The sequence below is a fragment of the Lepidochelys kempii genome, chromosome 27 (genome assembly GCF_965140285.1).
Source record: "Lepidochelys kempii isolate rLepKem1 chromosome 27, rLepKem1.hap1, whole genome shotgun sequence".
NCBI lineage: Eukaryota > Metazoa > Chordata > Testudines > Cheloniidae > Lepidochelys > Lepidochelys kempii.
The window spans coordinates 17,797,684-17,817,419 of NC_136406.1; the positions used below are offsets into that span (position 1 = coordinate 17,797,684).

The following is a 19,736-nucleotide window of genomic DNA, read 5'->3' on the forward strand; positions in this document are numbered from 1 at the left end:
GGGGCAGTGGGGCAGGGGAGAGCCGGCGGGGGCAGTGGGGCAGGGGAGAGCCAGCCGGGGAGGGGGCAGTGGGCGGGGGGAGAGCCAGCAGGGGCGGGGGCAGCGGGGCGGGGGGAGAGCCAGCAGGGGCGGGGGCAGTGGGGCGGGGGGAGAGCCAGCAGGGGAGGGGGCAGAGGGCGGGGGGAGAGCCAGCAGGGGCGGGGGCAGCGGGGCGAGGGGTGAGCCAGCAGGGGCGGGGGCAGTGGGCGGGGGGTGAGCCAGCAGGGGAGGGGGCAGTGGGGCAGAGGAGAGCCGGCGGGGGCAGTGGGCGGGGGGAGAGCCAGCAGGGGCGGGGGCAGTGGGCGGGGTGAGAGCCAGCAGGGGCGGGGGCAGTGGGGCGGGGGGAGAGCCAGCAGGGGCGGGGGCAGCGGGGCGAGGGGTGAGCCAGCAGGGGCGGGGGCAGTGGGCGGGGGGAGAGCCAGCAGGGGCGGGGGCAGAGGGCGGGGTGAGAGCCAGCAGGGGCGGGGGCAGCGGGGCGGGGGGAGAGCCAGCAGGGGAGGGGGCAGAGGGCGGGGGGAGAGCCAGCAGGGGCGGGGGCAGTGGGCGGGGTGAGAGCCAGCAGGGGCGGGGGCAGTGGGGCGGGGGGAGAGCCAGCCGGGGAGGGGGCAGTGGGCGGGGGGAGAGCCAGCCGGGGAGGGGGCAGCGGGGCAGGGGAGAGCCAGCAGGGGCGGGGGCAGAGGGCGGGGTGAGAGCCAGCAGGGGAGGGGGCAGAGGGCGGGGGGAGAGCCAGCAGGGGCGGGGGCAGCGGGGCAGGGGAGAGCCGGCGGGGGCAGTGGGCGGGGGGAGAGCCAGCCGGGGAGGGGGCAGCGGGGCAGGGGAGAGCCGGCGGGGGCAGTGGGCGGGGGGAGAGCCAGCCGGGGAGGGGGCAGCGGGGCAGGGGAGAGCCGGCGGGGGCAGTGGGGCAGGGGAGAGCCAGCAGGGGCGGGGGCAGCGGGGCGGGGGGTGAGCCAGCAGGGGAGGGGGCAGCGGGGCAGAGGAGAGCCGGCGGGGGCAGTGGGCGGGGGGAGAGCCAGCCGGGGAGGGGGCAGCGGGGCAGAGGAGAGCCGGCGGGGGCAGTGGGCGGGGGGAGAGCCAGCCGGGGAGGGGGCAGCGGGGCAGGGGAGAGCCGGCGGGGGCAGTGGGCGGGGGGAGAGCCAGCCGGGGAGGGGGCAGCGGGGCAGGGGAGAGCCAGCAGGGGCGGGGGCAGAGGGCGGGGTGAGAGCCAGCAGGGGAGGGGGCAGAGGGCGGGGGGAGAGCCAGCAGGGGCGGGGGCAGTGGGGCAGGGGAGAGCCAGCAGGGGCGGGGGCAGCGGGGCAGGGGAGAGCCGGCGGGGAGGGGGCAGCGGGGCAGGGGAGAGCCGGCGGGGAGGGGGCAGCGGGGTGGGGCTGGACTGTGTTGTCAGAGCACCACCCTGGGCTCGGGGGCCCCGAAGGGCCGGTGTGCGGCTCCTGGGGGCCGATGGTGCTCTCAGCAGCTCTTCACAGAGCCCGCTCCCCATTACAGCCCTGGGCCCTGGCTCAGACCAAGACGTCAGAGACCGAGCGGTCGGGCGGGGAAACACGCGGGCAGGGCCTGGGCCCTGGGCCGGCCCTGTCCGAAGGTTTCGCACGCTGTGGAGGAGCCAGGGCCGGAGTCGGGATCATTCCGACCGCGCCCACGGGCGAGTCCGCCAACACGGCTCAGCGGCCGGGGCAGAGGCTTGTTCCCTCCCCCGCCCGAGGCGTTGGCAGCCGCTGGAACAAGGGGCCGGGAGCCCCCCCATTGCCATAAGCGCCCCCTCCCCCGAGGCGCCCCTGTCCCCAGAGCGAAGGGACGGGCAGCAGCGGAGCCCGCCCCCCCCCATCCCGCCGGCTCTGGCTCTGGCTCTGGGGGATCTCCGGGCCCGTCTCCCGGCTCTGACGCTCGGCTGGTGATAAAGACCCCCCGCGAGCCGGACCCCCCGCGAGCCGGACCCCCTGGCCCCCCGCGAGCCGGACCCCCCGCGAGCCGGACCCCCTGGCCCCCCGCGAGCCGGACCCCCCGCGAGCCGGACCCCCCGCGAGCCGGACCCCCCCGCGAGCCGGACCCCCTGGCCCCCCGCGAGCCGGACCCCCTGGCCCCCCCCGAGCTGCCTCTCCCGCCCCGGGGGGGGGGGGCTCGGCTTGGCTGCCCCCGGGGTCCGCCTTGCAGGGAGGGTCACCCGCTGGTGGGCGACGCACGAGGCCGGGGGCGCTGCGAGGGGGGGAGCGGGGATGGGGGTGCTCAGCGCCCCCCCCGGGCCCGTCGGGTTGCCAACCCTCCCGGACTGGCCTGGAGTCCCCGGGGAGGGAGGCGAATCTTTAGTGAGGGAGGGTGCCCTGAGCCGCAATCTCCGGGAACGGCTCCCACCGCAACCGGCCACGCTGCGGCCGCCCGGCCCCACGCTGCCGCCCCGGGCCCCACGGGGGTCCCAGGCTCCGGGCGGCTGCGGGTCCTGGAAGGTACAACACAGACTTTCTGAGGGCGAATCAAAGCGCCTGCTCCGCTACCCAACCAGGACCTACGGCTCCCCGTCTCGCGAGCGGCGTCGGCGCCAGGGGCGTGACGTCAGGCGGGGGCCGGAAGCCGGGCGGGCGGGGAAAGGCTGAGGCGGCCATTTCTGTTCGCTCCCCCGCCCTTCTCCGCGGCCGGCGAGGGGGAGGAATTTCCGGTCCGGCCGGGGCCCTGCTCCGCGTGCGGCGCATGCGCGCCGGGAAGAATGGTCACGTGCGGAGGGCGAGCTCAGGGATTGGCGGAGGCTATTGTGAGGTCAGTTCCGGCGGCGGCGAAGCCGGTGGTTCGGGCGGGCGCGAGTGAGGCCCCGAGCGAGAGCGAGAGAAGGGGGCGCCCGGCCCGAGACCCCTCCCCGCGCCCGGCCCGGCCCCGCCATGGCCTCGCTGCTCAAGGTGGACCCGGAAGTGAAGCTAAAGGTAACGATGCCCCAGGGGGCCCGCCCCTCCCCCACAGCCCGTATCCCCCCCCCCACGTGCCCTCACGGCCATGTCCCGCCCCCCCCCCGCTCATGCCCCCCCCCACCCGGCCGCGGACCCCCTCCCCCTCCCGGGGCCGCCCCTCCCCCCACGGGTCCCCTCCCGGGGCCGCCCCTCCCCCACAGCCCGTATCCCCCCCTCCCCACGTGCCCTCACGGCCATGTCCCGCCCCCCCCGCTCATGCCCCCCCCCACCCGGCCGCGGACCCCCTCCCCCTCCCGGGGCCGCCCCTCCCCCCACGGGTCCCCTCCCGGGGCCGCCCCTCCCCCACAGCCCGTACCCCCCCCCCCACGTGCCCTCACGGCCATGTCCCGCCCCCCCCCGCTCATGCCCCCCCCACCCCCGGCCGCGGACCCCCTCCCCCTCCCGGGGCCGCCCCTCCCCCCACGGGTCCCCTCCCGGGGCCGCCCCTCCCCCACAGCCCGTATCCCCCCCCCACGTGCCCTCACGGCCATGTCCCGCCCCCCCCGCTCATGCCCCCCCCCACCCGGCCGCGGACCCCCTCCCCCTCCCGGGGCCGCCCCTCCCCCCACGGGTCCCCTCCTGGGGCCGCCCCTCCCCCCACCGTGCACACGTGCTCTCCCGACAGCCGCGGGGCGGGGCCGGGGCGGGGCCGGGGCGGGGGAGCTGCCGCCCCCGCGGAGCGGTTGAGGTCTCGGGCGCGGCGGTGCGCGTCGTTGACCCTGAAGCCTACCGATGACGCGTCAAACCTGCTGCGTTCCTCGTGGTGGCCCCCCAGTTACCGCCGCGAAAACCCTGCGGTGCCTGCAAATCCCAGCCCGCCTGCTGCGGGGCGAACCTCTCCCGGAGCCCAGTACGTGGCGGTGCCCCTCGCTGCCGCCCCAGCCAGAGCTGGCGCTAAGCATAAGCAGACCGAGCCATTACATTGGGCCCTGAGCTGCTCAAGGGGGCCCCCATTTGCTTTTTTAGCATGGGGGGGGCAAATATTCCTGTTTAGGGTCTCCGGTGGGCTAGCACTGCCTTTGTCCCCAGCAGGGCTGGGTGCAGACAGCCGCACACCTGCAGCACACATGGCCGTAAAATACAGCTTAGTGGGTGGCCAGATGACTGACCCCGGGGGAGGGGCCGATTCACTGGCTGCATCCTTCTTGCTATATCTAATTCAATGCTGACCTTCCTTTTACTTGCCATGTCCCTGCCTGAGAATTTCCAGCCTGCTGCACCTGCCAGAGTCCCACAGAGCTTGGGTCCCGCTTGCCCTGCAGTGTACAGGACCCTGAGGGGGTCTACACTTAAAAATTAGGCTGTGAAAGTTTGTGCATTGAGTGCCGTAGTTAGGTCGATCTAACCCTCAGTGTAGATGCAGCTAGGTCGACAGAAGAAGTCTTCCATCATCAACCTAGCTACTTACCGCCTCTCAGGGAGCTGGATTAACAACATCAACCGAAAAACTCTTTCAGTCAAAGTAGAAAGTGTCTACACCACAATGTTATGGTGGCAGCATAGATAGACCCTGAATATCAGCGACTCAGTGTCTGGGCAGGCTGCCCTGTTGCTCAGGATGGGTGGCCATGTGCCTTCGCTTGCTACTTTTTGTTTTTGCTTGGGAGATAATGGCAGTAGATGTTAAATGTCTTGCTGCTTTGTCCTGGAATTCACTCCTCTGAGGAGCAGCCTTTTAGGTGAGGTGCCTACAGTGTGGGAACGCTTGCCTAAGCCTGGGGATTGGGGGAGAATATTGGAGGGGGATTGTCACTGGGGACACTTTTGTTGTAATTAACAGTCAGGTCTGTGGGGCCAGATCAGCCACACGGTTTTTGTTCATTGCACCTCTCAGATTGTAGATCTGGGCGCTCGTGCTGCATGGTCTGCTCTAGAATAGGTCTGAGTCTGCAAAACCCTTTGTCTGCTCCAAGTCACTCCCTTCTCCATTCACAGAGGCTCTAGATTGTTCTCTGAAATACTTGTAAGGGCACCATCAACTTCAGATTTCACTCTGACTGCAATGTTTTGCACCTTCTATTGTCAGAGCAACACCTCAGATTACAAAATGGAAATATTGGCATTTGTCCTCATTTGTTTCCTTTGCTTGTTTGACTGTGATAGTTGGTAGCACTGTTTCCCTGCTATAGTCAGGTTCTCTGTGTGTGGGTCAGTCACGTGGCAACATGAGAGTAAAATGTTTTTTAAAAAAATAAGAAAAGTGGTCATCATACCCCAAATTGACAAAGGGCTCAAGATCATGCGTAGGACCCCAAACCACTTGTATTTTAAATTGACTAGCCTTCAGGTTGGTGATGCCCCTTTCAATAACTGAACTGCACTTGTCTTCAGATTCTTGCCCTAGCTGTTACTCTGCAGTCCTGTGTTTTTGAGTCAGGGAATGTTGAGTTTCCAGTTCTTTGATGGCAACCAACAAAGCCTCTCACCATTGGGGAGCATGCCCACTTCTCTCCCCAGAGAAAAGGACTGAATTGATGGGACCCTCACGTGGGGTGAGAATAAGGGCAAAACATTTCAGTAACTGGTAGCGTTTACTGCTATGGCAACCATGGGCTTCTTATGCAAATTATCAGTTATGCCCACCCCTCCACCCCCTCAGTGAACAGTGAGAACTCTCACTATCATCCAGACCACAAGAGCAAAGGAAGTATAAAAACCCACTTGGCCTAAAGCTAAGCAAAAGGAATAGATCTTGCAATGTGCATGCATGTGGGGTGGTGCAGTTACTCTGTTCTTCCACTGCCTCAGATAGGCAGTTGTCCCACTGCATTTCTGCTTTATGATAAATCAGGCCAGGCGTTAGGCATTTGACCAAGTCAGCTTAACAGCCAGATAAAGGAGAAGGGTTCGGCAGCCATAACACTTGACAATGAGTATTTAGGGTGGCCCTGAGAAGTTCGGCTGGTGGCAGCCTCTGTTCCAGTCCAGGAGTGCTCTGCAGATGTCACTAGCATAATGTGCATGTTTCTGAGGCTTCATGGGGACCTTCTTGAGTGCACTTCTTGACTTGTCGATCTAACAACTGCAGCTTCAGCCTCTGGTTGTGCTTCACCTGCCACGGCAGCTTGCTGTGTTCTCCATCACCCATGGTAGCAGTGCAGGGATCGGGAATGTTAGACTTGCTGTCCCTGCACTGACAGCATGGGCTCTGTTTACTGAGGTTGCTGAGTCTGACAAACAGGGACTTTCCCTGTCCTGGGGTAACAGCTTCTGCCCGGAATATCGAGTCTGGAGGCCTTTCAGCAGTTGGTAATAATGACATCTTATAAAGCTCTGTCGTCTTTCCCATTAGCCTGGTGGGGAAGGTGTCGGAGAGGCTGCTATGTGGCCACCCGCCCCTCTACAATATCATTCTCACCCTGGGTCTCCATTGTAAAGGGGTCACTTACCCTATGCGGAGGTTCTGTGTGCTTCAGGGCAAACTGGACCTTGATGCAGAATTTAGGTCCCCAAATTCTGGGCATTTAGGAGACTCTTGGGAGCTTCAGATACATTCTGAAAACAGGGTTTCTTATTGGATTCAATATGTCATGGCTAGGATGGTCGGGGGGGTGGCCCCACTGCTTAATTTTAGGATAGAGTACAGTTTTTAATACAGGCTCTGCATTTCCAGTTCTCACACTGTCATCTTCATGCTTCCATGCAAGCCCATGAAGATGAGTAGGTCAGCTCACTCCTCTTTGCTATTGTTTGAGGCTCTCTGCAGACAGGTAAATGGCCCTGGGTCAGTTACCTCTCGTACTAGTTTTCAGGCTTTTCACTGGCCTTCAGGAATGTAACAATGTACACCTCTAAGAGAACTGGAATTTGGGAGCCCAGCTCTGAGGCAGGGGATGAGTTCTGTAGCTGTGGAATGAATATGTAGGGCTTTGCCTCTGGGCCAGTGCCTGGCACACCTGGGCTGTTATATCAGGAAGAACTAAGGCTGGCTGTGAACTGTGTTTTGGATTAGTTATTCTGAGCTGTTGTTTTCCTCTTTTCTAGGTTGACTCTTTCAGGGAGCGGATCACAAGTGAGGTAAGTGTCCACTCCCATCTCCCCAGAATGGCATGTGGGGGCAGAGTGAATGCCATGTTGGGATCTAGCTTTCTGTTGGATTGTGCTATGATCTCTGAGGTGCAACAGAACCTTTCTTTGCAGGCTCCTTGCTAGCACTCAGCCCTTCAGTCACTCACTGAGTGTGGAGAGTCTGTAGCTCTGTTGTTCTCCAGAGCCTTGGCAGAGTGGAGGGCTGCCAAGACTCCTCCACCTTCAGGTGGGAGAGTTTGACTCCCTCTGAGATTTTTTTCCCCCTGGCTTTGAACAGAGCTGTATGCTTGGCCTTTTGCAGTAGCTTTGGTTTCCACAGTGTCCTTGCCTGCTGGCTAAGTGCAGAGGTGAGGGCAGCCTGGGGTGCTGCTCTCATGTAACCATCTGCTGTTCTTTCTCATTTAGGCTGAAGATTTGGTGGCAAATTTTTTCCCAAAGAAGTTGTTAGAACTTGATGGGTTCCTTAAGGTAAGATATGTGCTTTTGCCTGCTTCCCCACTTGCTTCAGAATGCAATCCTGACCCTGGGGAAGAGTTGTCTTTAGTCAGAGCAGAGGGTAAAACAGAGGATAAAACGCTGAAAAGCAGTGTCCCAAACTTGCGTTATACCCATTTGAATGCCATTAGCCCTAGACACTCAGCCCTGTGTATCTTTCAGACTGTGATGGTGTATGGAGTCCATCAGATAGAAACTTAACGAATTCTGTCCCAAACTGACAACCCATTTTCCTAGTCCTCTCAGTCCCATCTTCATACCTGCCTCTGTTCTCTCTTGCCTGGTGGCTGGATGAAACCTGAAGTCTGGAATCTCCCATTTCCTGGCGATTAACATGACGACAAAAGTTGTTAGATTTGTATGTGACTTCTTGTTGTTTTCCAGGAGCCCATCCTGAATATTCATGATCTCACCCAGATCCACTCAGACATGAACCTCCCTGTCCCTGACCCGATCCTTCTCACTAACAGCCACGATGGACTGGACGGGGTAAGATTCCTCCCTTGGCTATATTAATTAAACCTGCATGGCTTGCTGTGCATTCGGTTAGGCTGTTCCCTGATAATGACAGGCTGCAGCCGCCCGTGAGCATGTGAGAACTGGTCTCTTCAGCCCCTGGATCCTGGCTGGAGGCAGTGCTGTGGTTTGCTCTGTAACCCGCCCCCGGTTGGAGGGGGAAGGCTGCTCTGATATCAGAACCCTTGAAGATGTTCTGTAAGGAATTTCCTCGCTGCTGTCACTCTTGGTCCCGGGTAGTTGGGGAGTAAAATGTTCTGTTGTGTGTATTTTAGCCAAATATGAAAAAGAGGAAGCTGGAAGACTGTGAAGAGACCTTCCAGGGTAAGAGTCCCCAAGTCTCTGTGCCGCTGCCTGCCCGCTGAGCCAGCGCTACGTGCCTAGGGGTATGAACCTGCACAAGCTCCACCTGCCCTCTCCCGACTGCCACTGCCCTACCCAGGCCTGTCCGTGCTTCCTCTTAAAAGCTGGGGCGTGTGACTGAGTCATGGAGGAGCCCGATAGTGGTTCTGCTGAGCCGAGCTTGGCCTCTCCCAAGAGACTGGAGTAGTGCTCATCAGAGCCGGCATGCTGATGGAGGGAGCAGGGTAGAGCCACATGGACCCCTTCGTGGAAGGAAGGAGCCGTCAAGCCTCATGCTGCATCGAAACAGAGGCAGCTCCTACGTGTGGCTCAGGGAGCAGCTCCCTTTGCACCCTGTTTCTCCAGTTTGGGTTTCTTCCTGGGTCTTGTCTCTCTTCCCCTTCCTCTGTAATAGTCTGTTAAATATCCCTGTCCCCATGGCAACCCGGCGTGGTTGGAACACGTGCAGAGCTGGCTGTCTCTGACTTGAGATGCTGTGAATAACTGACCTTTCCCCTCTGGTGCTAGGTACTAAAGTGTTTGTGATGCCCAATGGGATGCTGAAGAGTAACCAGCAGCTAGTGGACATCATTGAGAAAGTGAAACCGGAGATCAGGCTGCTGATTGAGAAGTGCAACACGGTGGGTGTGGGCCTGAGCATGGAGCTAGATGGCGATCGGCCCCCAGACACCACTATCCGAATTCTTTCCCCATAGCGTCAGGGCTTCTCACTAACCCACAAAGAGCGAACTGGGCCTCCATCCTACCTATAGAATAAGGAAATGTAGGACACCGCCCCTCCCCCCGGCTTCTCATGGTCTCTGAACAGGATGCTCCTCAAAGGGGCAGGTACCGGCGCTGGCCAATAGAAATGGCATTTCCCTCAAAAGAGCTTGGAGCTGCCCTGACTCCAGCTCCTGGAGCGGGCACTGTCCTAGCTCCCTCCCGCTAGTCCTTTGCTCGGAAGGGCTTTGCATCTCTGTGATGTTGTACGGCACCACCTTGCTGAGTGGGGCTTCAGTAAAATCGAGGGACAGAAGCTTCCCTTAATGCTTGGGTGGATGTCACGGGGTCCCAGGAGAGGTCAAGGTATCAGGCTTAGTCCCCAGTCGCCGCATGAGTCAGGCCCTGAGACAGTCTTGGGATGAGCTGCGCGAGCGAGAGTTTCTGAGGGCTCCCAGTAAGAGGTTCTGGTTTAAAGACAGGTCCCTCCAGTGCTGTCTGCACTCAGTCACAGTGTCACTTTCTGTCCCTCCAGGTCAAAATGTGGGTGCAGCTCCTGATCCCCAGGATAGAAGATGGAAACAACTTTGGCGTTTCTATTCAGGTAAGGCGACCCATGACATCGTGGCTCCTTTATGGGCTAGTGCCCCAGACACCAGGGCATCTTGGGCTCCTGAGGAGCCTTTCATTAGATCCACCTGGCTCTGCTTCCAAACAGCTCTCTTTGATGGATAGATTGGGCTAGTTTTGGTCTTGAAACCTGAATCCTTCCCTGGCATCTGAGAGGCGGGAGGGGCAGAGAGTACCTAAAAGCATCACTTTGCTCAGAGGCCTGGGAGCCACACCATAGTCTTGCAAGACCCAGTAAAGCTGAGCCATGTTTGAGGGAGGCTGTGTGCTACAGGCAGCCTGCCCCACCCAGCACCCCAACCTGGCAGGATCAGGGTGGTTGTGTGAAGCTATTTGCATTGCTTTCTTCCCTGAATCTCCCTGGAACTTGGCTGCTGATCCTCTGAGCAAGGCAAACTAACTTCTTAAGGCTGTGTGGCTGGTGCAGGGAGTCATTGTGGCCAGGAACTTCTGGTTCCTGCTGGCTCCTATGTTCCCGTAACCTTCGCTAACTGACTGAGGCTTGAGACTTGCATCTGATTCTACCCTGATGGGTAGATGGAGCAACTTTAAAGATGGCCAGAGACTGAGCTGCTTGACCCTGGGTGGCTGCACATGTGAGTGGGGTTGGAGGTTCTTGCTTCTGCTGTGAAGCTCACACTGCATCCTTGGCTCCCTTGCAGGAGGAGACAGTGGCTGAGCTGCGGACTGTGGAGAGTGAGGCAGCTTCATATCTGGACCAGATTTCTAGGTAGGTGGAGGTGGGGAAGGGGTGGCTATGAGCTCTTCGATGGGTCCCTCCCTGGGGAGGCTGAGTGCATTTGGGTAAGGACTTGAGCCCCGTGGCTAAGGCAAGGTCTGAGAACACTGCTTTGCTATTTTCTGACTATTAAATCCACCCTCTTCCATTCCCTTCCAGATACTATATCACGAGGGCAAAGCTGGTTTCCAAAATAGCAAAATATCCTCACGTGGTAAGTGGAGCATCTCTTTGCTGAGCGTTTGGTGGGGTTGGAGAGAATTAATTGTCTTTCTGTTTCTGTGGATAGCCCTCTACTGGCTGTTTCTATCACTGACTCCTTTAAGTAGCAGCTGCCAGAGTGCTGTGGGGGCTGGGAGCCTGGAGGGTTGGCGGAGGGGCTCTGTGGTGGCTAGGAGCCCTGGGAGGGGAGCCTGCAGGGCTGGAAGGATCTGGCTTCTCTCAAGGGAAGGGAAAAACTGATAATAATTAATATAAATCAGAAGTTAGGTATTGTAGAAAATCGATAAGGGATGCAAAGGGACACAAGGAGAAATCTATGGCCAGCAGAGTAAAGGATATTAAGGGGGAGTTTTAAAATATATGAGGAACAAAAAGAACCCTCCAATGGTATTTGTCCAATACTAGATGGGGATGGTAGAATTATCAGTAATAATGCAGAAAAGGTGAAAATGGTCAATAAATTCTGTTCTACATTTGGGGGGAAAACAGAAGATACAGTCTCATCCTATGGTGTTAACACTTTCCATTCTAGTAGTATCTCTGGAGGATGTTAAGCAGCAGTTACTAAAGACAGACATTTTGAAAGCAGTAGGTCCAGATAACTTGCATCCAGGAGTTCTAAGAGCTGACTGCGGAGCTCACTGGACTGTTAATGTTGATTTTTTTTTCAATAAGTCTTGGAGCACTGAGGAAGTTCCCGAAGACTGGAAGAAAGCGAATGTTGTGCCAGTATATACAGGGTAAATGGGATTACCCAGGTAATGATAGGACATCAATCCCAGGCAAGACAATAGTGTCTGATATGGGATTTGATTACTAAAGAACTAAGGAATACATCAGTTATATGATCTGTCAGCATGATTTTATGGTAAATAGATCCTTTCAAACTAACTTGGTATACTTTTTATAAGATTACAAGTTTGGTTGATAAAGGGGATAGTGTTGATGTAATATACTTAGACTTCTGTAAGGTGTTTGACTTGGTACCGCACGACATTTTGATTACAAAACTAGAATGATATAAAATTAACATGGCCCACATTAAATGGATTAAAAACTGGCTAACTGATAGGTCTCAAAATGTAACTGTAAATGGGGAATTGCCATTGAGCGAGTCTGTTTCCAGTGGGATCCTGATGGGATCAGTTCTTGGCCCTATGCTATTGAAAATCTTTATCAATGACCTGGAAGAAAACACAAAGTTATCAGTGATAAAGTTTGCAATTGACGAAAATAGGGTGTGGTAAATAATTAAGAGGACAGGTCACTGATTCAGAGCAATTTAGATTGCTTGGTAAACGGGGTGCAAGCAAACAATATCCGTTTTAATACGGATAAATGTACATCTGGGAACAAAGAATGTAGGGAAGCAGTGACTCAGAAAAAGGGGGTCATGGTGGATAATCAGCTAAACATGAGCTCCCGGTGTGATGCTGTGTTCAAAAGACCTAATGCAATCCTAGGATGCATAAGCAAGGAAATTTTGAGTAGGAGCACAGAGGTAATTTTAACTCTATGTTGGCACTGGTGCAACTGTTACCAGAATCCTGTGTCTAGTGGTGGGGTGCCCACAATTCAGGAAGGACGTTGATAAACTGGAGAGGGCTCAGAGAAGAGCCACAAGAATTATTAAAGGATTAGAAAACCTTCCTTATAGTGAGAGACTCGGAGTCCAATCTATTCAGTTTAACAAAGAGCAGGTTAAGGGGTGACTTGATCATAGCCTATACGTACCTACCTGGGAAACAAATATTTGATAATGGGCTCTTCAGTCTAGCAGAGGAAGGTCTAACATGATCCAATGGCTGGAAGCTGAAGCTAGACAAATTCAGACTGGAAATAAGGTGTGTGGTGTTAACTGTGGCAGTAACTAACCAGTGGAACAATTTCCTAGGGTCATGGTGGATTTTCCATCACTGGCAATTTTTAAATCAAGATTGGAGGTTTTTCTAAAATGTCAGCTCTAGGAATTATTTGGGGACAAGTCTCTGGCCTGTGCTATACAGGGTGTCCTACTACATGATCACAATGGTCCCTTCGTGCCCTTGAATGCATAAGGTTGAACAGGAGAGAGCCCCCTTGATGTCTGTAGAGGGAAGGGCAGCCTGGCTTTTAGGCTATTCACAGCCACATTCTCCCTTCTCTGTGTAGGAGGATTATCGCCGCACGGTGACAGAAATTGATGAGAAGGAATACATTAGTCTGCGCTTAATCATCTCTGAGCTGAGGAATCAATATGTGAGTGAGAGTTGGGACCCCAGCTCATGTGTTCCCCTGTGGAGAAGCACCCTTGGATCAATCCCACCTCAGAGCCCTGAGAGGGAGCTGGCCTGGGCCTCTGCTTTCCCGTTGCTCTTAGCAAGCAGAGATCGCGGCAAGTTGCTGCGCTGGAGAGTCTGGTATTTCCCACCTCTGTACTGAGTGCTGGCAAGCCCAGGGGCATGCAGTTCATTGTGCTCTTTGCGGGAACCTTCCGACCCAACCTCTCCAGATGGTGTAGGCCAATCCTGGGCTCTGTTAACTAATTCACTCTCATTGTTGGGGCCAAAACATGCTGGTCTCTTCAGAGTGCAGACAGGCAAGGCCTTGCCTAAGAAGCTTACTGCTTGACATGAGACATGATGCGCTGAGTGAGGGCGATGGCTGGTGAGGCAGGGAAGGGCCAAGGGGCTGTAACTAAGAGCAGCCATTACTCAGGTTAGGCCAGTGCTTATGGTGAGAGTGAAGTTAAGTCAAGTTGTGGACCTCCCCTCCTGATGTACATCCATGGTCTCTCTCCTCTTTCCAGGTCACTTTGCATGATATGATCCTTAAAAACATCGAGAAGATCAAGAGGCCTCGGAGCAGCAACGCCGAGACTCTCTACTAAGTGTCAACGTTTGAACTTGAGAACTGTTCAGTCAACTAAAGACCGTCATTGCCTTGGTTTGTTACGTGACTATCGAGATGGGAAACTGGCTGGAAATAGTATTGCACTCGTAGTTAAACTCTAAAGAAACCCTCGCCTAGTTCTGTGATTGGTTTTGTTCAGGTCTCAGGAACTCTCCCTAATGTAGGAATTGGTATTGAGCAGGCCACTGCCATGGGACATGCAGGCTACCGAGAGTGAGCAGCTGCCAGGTAGGAATGCTCCTCCAAGCCTTTCTTCCTACTTAGGTGGGAATTGGATGAGACACCAAGCCCCGGGGTTCTCCCCTTTCCCCCCCGCCATCTGTCAGCTGCAGGGTTTTCTTGGGGTCCCTGGGAATGGAGGAGATGCAGTGTCTTCAACACTAGACTGAGTCCACAGAGTGTGTGCTGGCTGCGAGAAGCCGGCTGCTTCTCAGTGCCATCTCTGAGTGAGCCCTCTGCTGCCAGTCGTTTTATGCGTGTTAACTGTAAGGCTGGGAGGAGGTGCCCCTTCGGAGCAGGCAGCTCCCCTAGGCCAGGCTGCAGCCACACTCAGCAAAGTGCCATTGAGAGATTTTTAGGTTCGAACAAACCAGGAAAGAGCTATCTTAAGTTAGATCCCACCCCATTTGTCCCTCTCCCTTGTGAAATGCAGCTAGATCAATGCAGAGGGCTATGTGGCACACCTGTCACTAGATCTGGTTGCCACCAGCCACGTCCCACTGGCTGGTGGGTTCAGAGCCCGGGTAGCTTTTGCTCCTATGTAGCTTTCCTCTTGGCTCTAAAAAAGCAGTTGTCCTGGTTAAAATCAATGTTAATCTCCTTCGGCATGAGGCATTTCTGTCCAGAATGAAGTTAGGGAGAGGCCCGAGCTCAAATTTTGAAGTCCTCATAGTCTCCAATAATGCTAAGGAATTAGCAGGTTGTGACGCACAGTCCCCTGCCGAGTGTATTTGGGGGGCAGGGTTTGGCAGGCTGGCTGCGATGGCTGATCTGTTGGGATGAGGATGGCCAAAAGCAGCCACAGCAGATCAGTATCAAAACCCCAGCACCCCATGAAAAGTACCTCGATTCCTTCTCCTGTGCCCAGGAGCTCCTCTAAGGCCATTGGAACGTTTCATGGTCCATTGCAAACCCCATGGGAAACGGTCAGTTGCGTTGTCAGTTTTTGTATGTGTGGGAAATGGGCTCATGATGCTGCAGGCTCCTTCTACATTTTCTTATTTATGGTATTTTTACTTCACACCCTCCTTCAGGGGAATGCTGGGTCAGTTGGTCCTGGACCCCTGAAGCTTCCATGGGTCTCACTGTCACACTTGTAACTTCTTGTGCAGTAGCCTTATAGTAGTTAGTTGTGAGAAATGGAATGAACGTCCTCTCCTTCCCTCTTGCGTTCTGTTGCTTTTGTTTCTTCTTCTATGCTGAAGAGCCACGTTTTCTCTTGCTGGTTTCCCAGGGGTTGCTCTGAGCGTGGAGGGCCCCCTGGCCCTTTCGATAGACTCCTTTGTTGTTGTTTGTAGTAAGTCCAATTTTCGTCTTCCCGTTAATAAATATTCAGTAACAAACCAACTGCGTCTTAGCTGCTGCCTGGGAGCAGCACCTTCACTGTGTGTTTCTTTGTACTGATTCCTTTTTATTTGTTGGACTGTTCAACTTTCCTTGCCAGATGAACGTATGTAAAACTTTTACCATGTCAAGAAATTAAAATACAGGTACTTTGAATTCTTAAGTAGGACCCTTGTGTGATGCTGCGTTGTCAGACATGCTCTGTCGGTGGCTATGCCTCGCCTCTGTCCCAGTCTGGCCATGCCTCTCTCACGTCCACTCGCTCCACCCTTGTGCTGTATCCATCGCCGTGTCCTTCACCATGTGTCCAGACAATCGTCTGCTGCTGTGGGGTTCCAGCAGCATCCAGCAACTTAGTACCAAGGCCCCATGTCCTTACACTGCCCATTACTCACTCCTGCGCGGGGTGAATGGGAGTTGCTAGAATAATTTGGAATAAAATGGGCCGCTGGGGACCAGGGACTGGGATAAGGGAGCCTCCAACTCTAGGCAGCTGGTGCCTGGAGCTTCTTCCTTGGACCCTGGCTGCAGCTCTGTGTAGTGGGTGTCTCCCACATCAGGGTTGTCAGTCTCAGTGGTGAGGGCTGGATGGACTAGGCCTGCATGTGGGAGAAGCTGGCACAGCTGCCTGCCGTTTTAGGGCTAGAGTGCAGGCTCCAGGGCTCTCACCTGGCCCCTTTCACTAGGCTGGAGCTGGAGACCAAAGGAGGAAAGATACAGGCCAATTGCAAAGTTCAGCAGCGGTGCCCAGGCTGGCAGTCTGCCACGCCATGGTTTTCTCATTCCACTTCCTGCTCTGAGTTCAAAGCTACTGTGGTCTCAGAACACTGACCTCATCTTTTCTTTTTCATCTCTTGCCTCATTTCCAGCTAGCAGCTCCATCCTGGGGCTAGAGACCTGCTCCTCCGCATCAGTCTGCACGCGCACTCCCAGCTCCACCACATTTTCCAATGGCAACCGATGGTTTCCAAGCTTCCTCTCCCATGAGCTTGAGCTCTGAGGGAGGATTGAAATCTCCCCCTTAATGCTGTCTCCTTTCTGCCCTAGAGCCAGGCTCTCCCCTGGGTTAATGGAACTTGCCGCATACTCCACTCCAGTGTGGTGTCAGGTATTCGCAGTCCTCTTAACCCCCTGGTCTGGGTGAAGGAGGGACTTAGACAGTTGATGCTGAGGATCTGAGGTAGTTAAGGCTGCTTGATCTGGGTAGGGGTCTGTTCTGTACAGAAGCCATCCTCAAGCACACACTGAGGGGTTCCCTGTCTGGAGCCAACAGCCACTAGATGATGATCTTGCTCCAGCCACCGCCCCATGGTGCTCCCGCCCCGAGCAGCTGGCTCCTGTGAGAGCACGCTGGATCTCATCACAAATCTTAGGAACCACTGAGGAATGTGAGAAACAACTTCTGGATAAGTCTGAGTTTCCTGCTGCCTGTGAGGCCCCCTCCACTCTGCTCCCTGTGGTGTGGGAAATGCCAAAGGCCTACTCAAGCCAGGCCCCCTTCGCAACAGGAGCGAAGGACTGTGGCTTAAAATAAAATTCCTTTGTTTGCTGTGAGGCCGCAGGAGCTGGGGGTCAGCATGGATTGACGTTGAAAGAACCTGATATGGCACTGTGTGAAAAGCACCCGCTCATCACTACCACAGAAATAAGCGTTCGTGGATCTTAGGGGCTGGTCCAGCTGCAGAGCCAGGGGAACCGGCTGCTTGTGTCAAAGCTGGAGCAGCTTCCTGGGCGTTCACCCTCTAGCTGGGAGTAGCTCTTTTGCTGTGCTCACAAGGAAGCTGGTAACATGTTGCTAGGGCCTGAACTCATGGGTATGTGGGGAAACTCACCTAGGTGAGTGTGCCTATTAATGCCTGTCAAAGGGGCAACCAAGCACAGCAGCGATCTGCCCCATCCCTGCAGCCAATATAAGGAGAGTGAAAGAACATCAAGCAAACTTATTTTGACATTTAAAATGATGTAACTAGCTGACAGGAGAAAATGGGAGCAAGGAATTTAAACGTCCCTGCAGCCGGAGTTCTGCCTGGAAGTAGACAAGCCCAGCCAGCTCATGGGGAGTTGAGTAATGGGCTCCCTGCCCTGGTGGCTGGCATTCTGGTGCTGCCGCTGGCTAGCTGGCTTTCGGTTTGGTTCCTGTACATTGCAGAGATGAATTGTGCAGCTGTACCTGTTGTGTGAGCTGCAGTATCTGCTCTCCTCAACACGAAACTTCCCTTCTCACTCCTTCAGGGGGGAGGGAGGGATTTACCAAACCCAGGATGTAGCAATAGGTGGTCCCAAAAAGGAATTACCTGGCTAAAATAAACCTCCGCAGGAAGTGAATTCTCTGGGGCAGGGCTGCAAGAAGTTCTGTATTGTGGCTGGATCGGATGTGTGGAAGGGGATGCATGCTCTGAAACTGGGAGTAAACAGGTTGTGTTACTGCTAGTAAGGAGATTTGATACTTCCTAAGTTCTGAGCTTCTGGAGGTGTTCTGTTTTAGATGAGACCTAAAACCAAGGCCTTCAGCACTTGTGCTTCTTAAAGAACCCAGATCACTTTTCGTAAGCATCAGAGAGTAAGCCCAGGTGTCCTAGCGTGCTGCTGTTCAATTCATTTCATTTGCTTCCTGACATTTCCCTTGCAGTTTTGAAATGGATTCAGATTTGTTCTCCACGGGCTCTGAAAGGGTGGGGCTGCTGTGACTCCGGAGAACTTTATCAAATGCTTTCAGATCCCTCGGCTGGAACCGTGCCGCAGAAGCAGAAGGTGTCAAGTACTGCACGTTTAGACAGTGCGCTGCCCTGGGGTGTCCTCGGGCACATCAACAGGCCAGAAACTCGGGAGAGCAGCAGCACAGAACCACCCATTCCCTCCATGTTGGCCATATCCTTCCCCACAAATAGGCTGCTCGTTAGTGTGGGTAGGTGGGTTTTTACTGTGGTGTAACTAGTGAGCTTAGATCTACATGAAAACACCGAACAAATCCCAAACCTTTGTGTTCAGGCCACCCTGCAGCTCCCTCTGCGCTGGCTCCAGGCAGCTGTAGGGCTTAGCCACCTTTCTTTAAGCACTCCCTGACCCTTAGAAAAACGCTGTGTTTACAGCCTGTGCCTGGCTACAGACAGCTCAGAGGAGATGTAAACTGTCATTGCGTCGCTCTTAGCCAGGGCTCCATTCTCAAGGCCGCTGCTGAATGCACCACTCCTGTAGTGTCTCCTCCCTGGGTTCGTGTTGCTTGTCTGCAGGTGTGATGCTAGTGAGTCCAGCAGAAGGAAAGGGGCATGTTTCTGGGGTAGCCATCTTGTATAATTCGCCTGCCAGCAGGTGAGTGGTGACAGCAGCAGCCCCTGCCCTCGCCACAGCGCTAGACTCCAGCTGCCCAGGAGCCGGAAATGGGTGGACTCAGAAATGACGTGCGGCCGCTTGTGTCTGTCTTCACAGCTGCAGACTAGGCCAGAGAAGGCTGCTGGGGCCGATGATGATGGGACGGTGGTGTGGGTGCTCTGTCAAGAGCAGCCCTGGCTAAATACTTCCCTACAGGGCAGGGAGATGGGTCCAAACCCACGGTGAGGAAGTAGAGGTGGAACTGCCCGAGGAGGAAGCGACCTGCCCCCAGCAGGAAAGAGCAAGTGTTGCCTGCAGGAGACGGTAGGGAGGGGAGGCTGGCAGCAGGAATGGAAACTTGCTCTGATTCTTGGTTTGCTTGTGTGTTCAGCACAGGCTGGAGATCCGGCAGGGATTATGGCTCAAGCTGCAGGACTTTTATTTATTTCATTTAGGAGCCATCTCACTAGCCAACTGTGACACCTGCGCCTTTCTGGAGGTGCAGGGAGACCAAGAAAAACAGTAACTTATGAGTCACGAGAAGTCGTGCTCGCCAGTGGGAATTCCAGCAGGAGGCTGCCAGCGCCATGATCAGTCCAGGGAAAATGTGAAAAGTGGCAGTTCAGAAATGTGTCTTCTCTTTTTCCTGAGCCCGCCCATCCGGTACCAAGCTGGGCTCCAGCGTGTGGCCAGGCAGCCTGGGGAGAGGGAGAAGCACATGGTGGAATCCAGGGACTCCTGTGCGCTAACCCTGGTTCTGCCTCTCTTGGTGCCCTGCAGCCATCTCCTCTCCGCCCCCCCCCACGCCCTCCCTCCCATGAAGCAGGGCTAATAATGACCCTGAGTTGTCTCATGGGAGTGTGGCCAGGATTGGCTAATTACCGGCTGTGCAGTGGCATGATGCTGGTGCTAATTATTCATTGTGATTTGGGTGCTGGGACTAAGGCCCTAAAGTGGACCTGGCTGGGGCTGCCGCATCCCTTTGGCTGTTACATAGCTGGGCATGTTCCTTCATACAGGAACGGCTGCTGGAGGTCAAACTGGGAACCAAAACCACACAGCGAGGGGGGGGGTGTGTGAAAGGAAGGAGCCGGAGAAATCAGGGAAACTCAGTGAACTGCGAAGAGGTGAATTCTGAGCTGTGGCAGTGAAATCTCCACTCTCACAGGCTGGGAATGTGCCTCCCTCCATTCCCCGACCTGATGCTGACAACGCCATCCCAGCTCTCATGGGTAACCTCAGCAAACTGGCCAGACTAAAAAAGCAACATAATCATATGAAATTTGTCTTATGAGTCACTGGTCCTG

At 55.8% G+C, this 19,736-nt stretch overlaps 1 protein-coding gene across 3 annotated transcripts; it reads left to right on the forward strand.

Moving 5' to 3' along the window:
* The first annotated feature begins 2,242 nt into the window (after nt 1-2,242).
* Nucleotides 2,243-15,283, forward strand: PSME3 (proteasome activator subunit 3). 3 transcript variants are annotated; one of them, XM_078850686.1, is made up of 11 exons: nt 2,243-2,784; nt 6,954-6,986; nt 7,404-7,466; nt 7,878-7,982; nt 8,285-8,333; nt 8,880-8,992; nt 9,610-9,678; nt 10,367-10,434; nt 10,603-10,657; nt 12,817-12,903; nt 13,454-15,283. In XM_078850686.1, exons 1-11 carry the CDS (start codon nt 2,719-2,721, stop codon nt 13,532-13,534), a joined length of 789 nt encoding a protein of 262 aa, XP_078706812.1. In that variant the 5' UTR covers nt 2,243-2,718; the 3' UTR covers nt 13,535-15,283. The 3 variants fall into 3 exon arrangements, with proteins under 3 accessions (XP_078706812.1, XP_073181665.1, XP_073181664.2); XM_073325564.2 differs by lacking the exon at nt 2,243-2,784 and adding an exon at nt 2,808-2,945; XM_073325563.2 differs by lacking the exon at nt 2,243-2,784 and adding an exon at nt 3,638-5,461.
* The last annotated feature ends 4,453 nt before the right edge of the window (nt 15,284-19,736 follow it).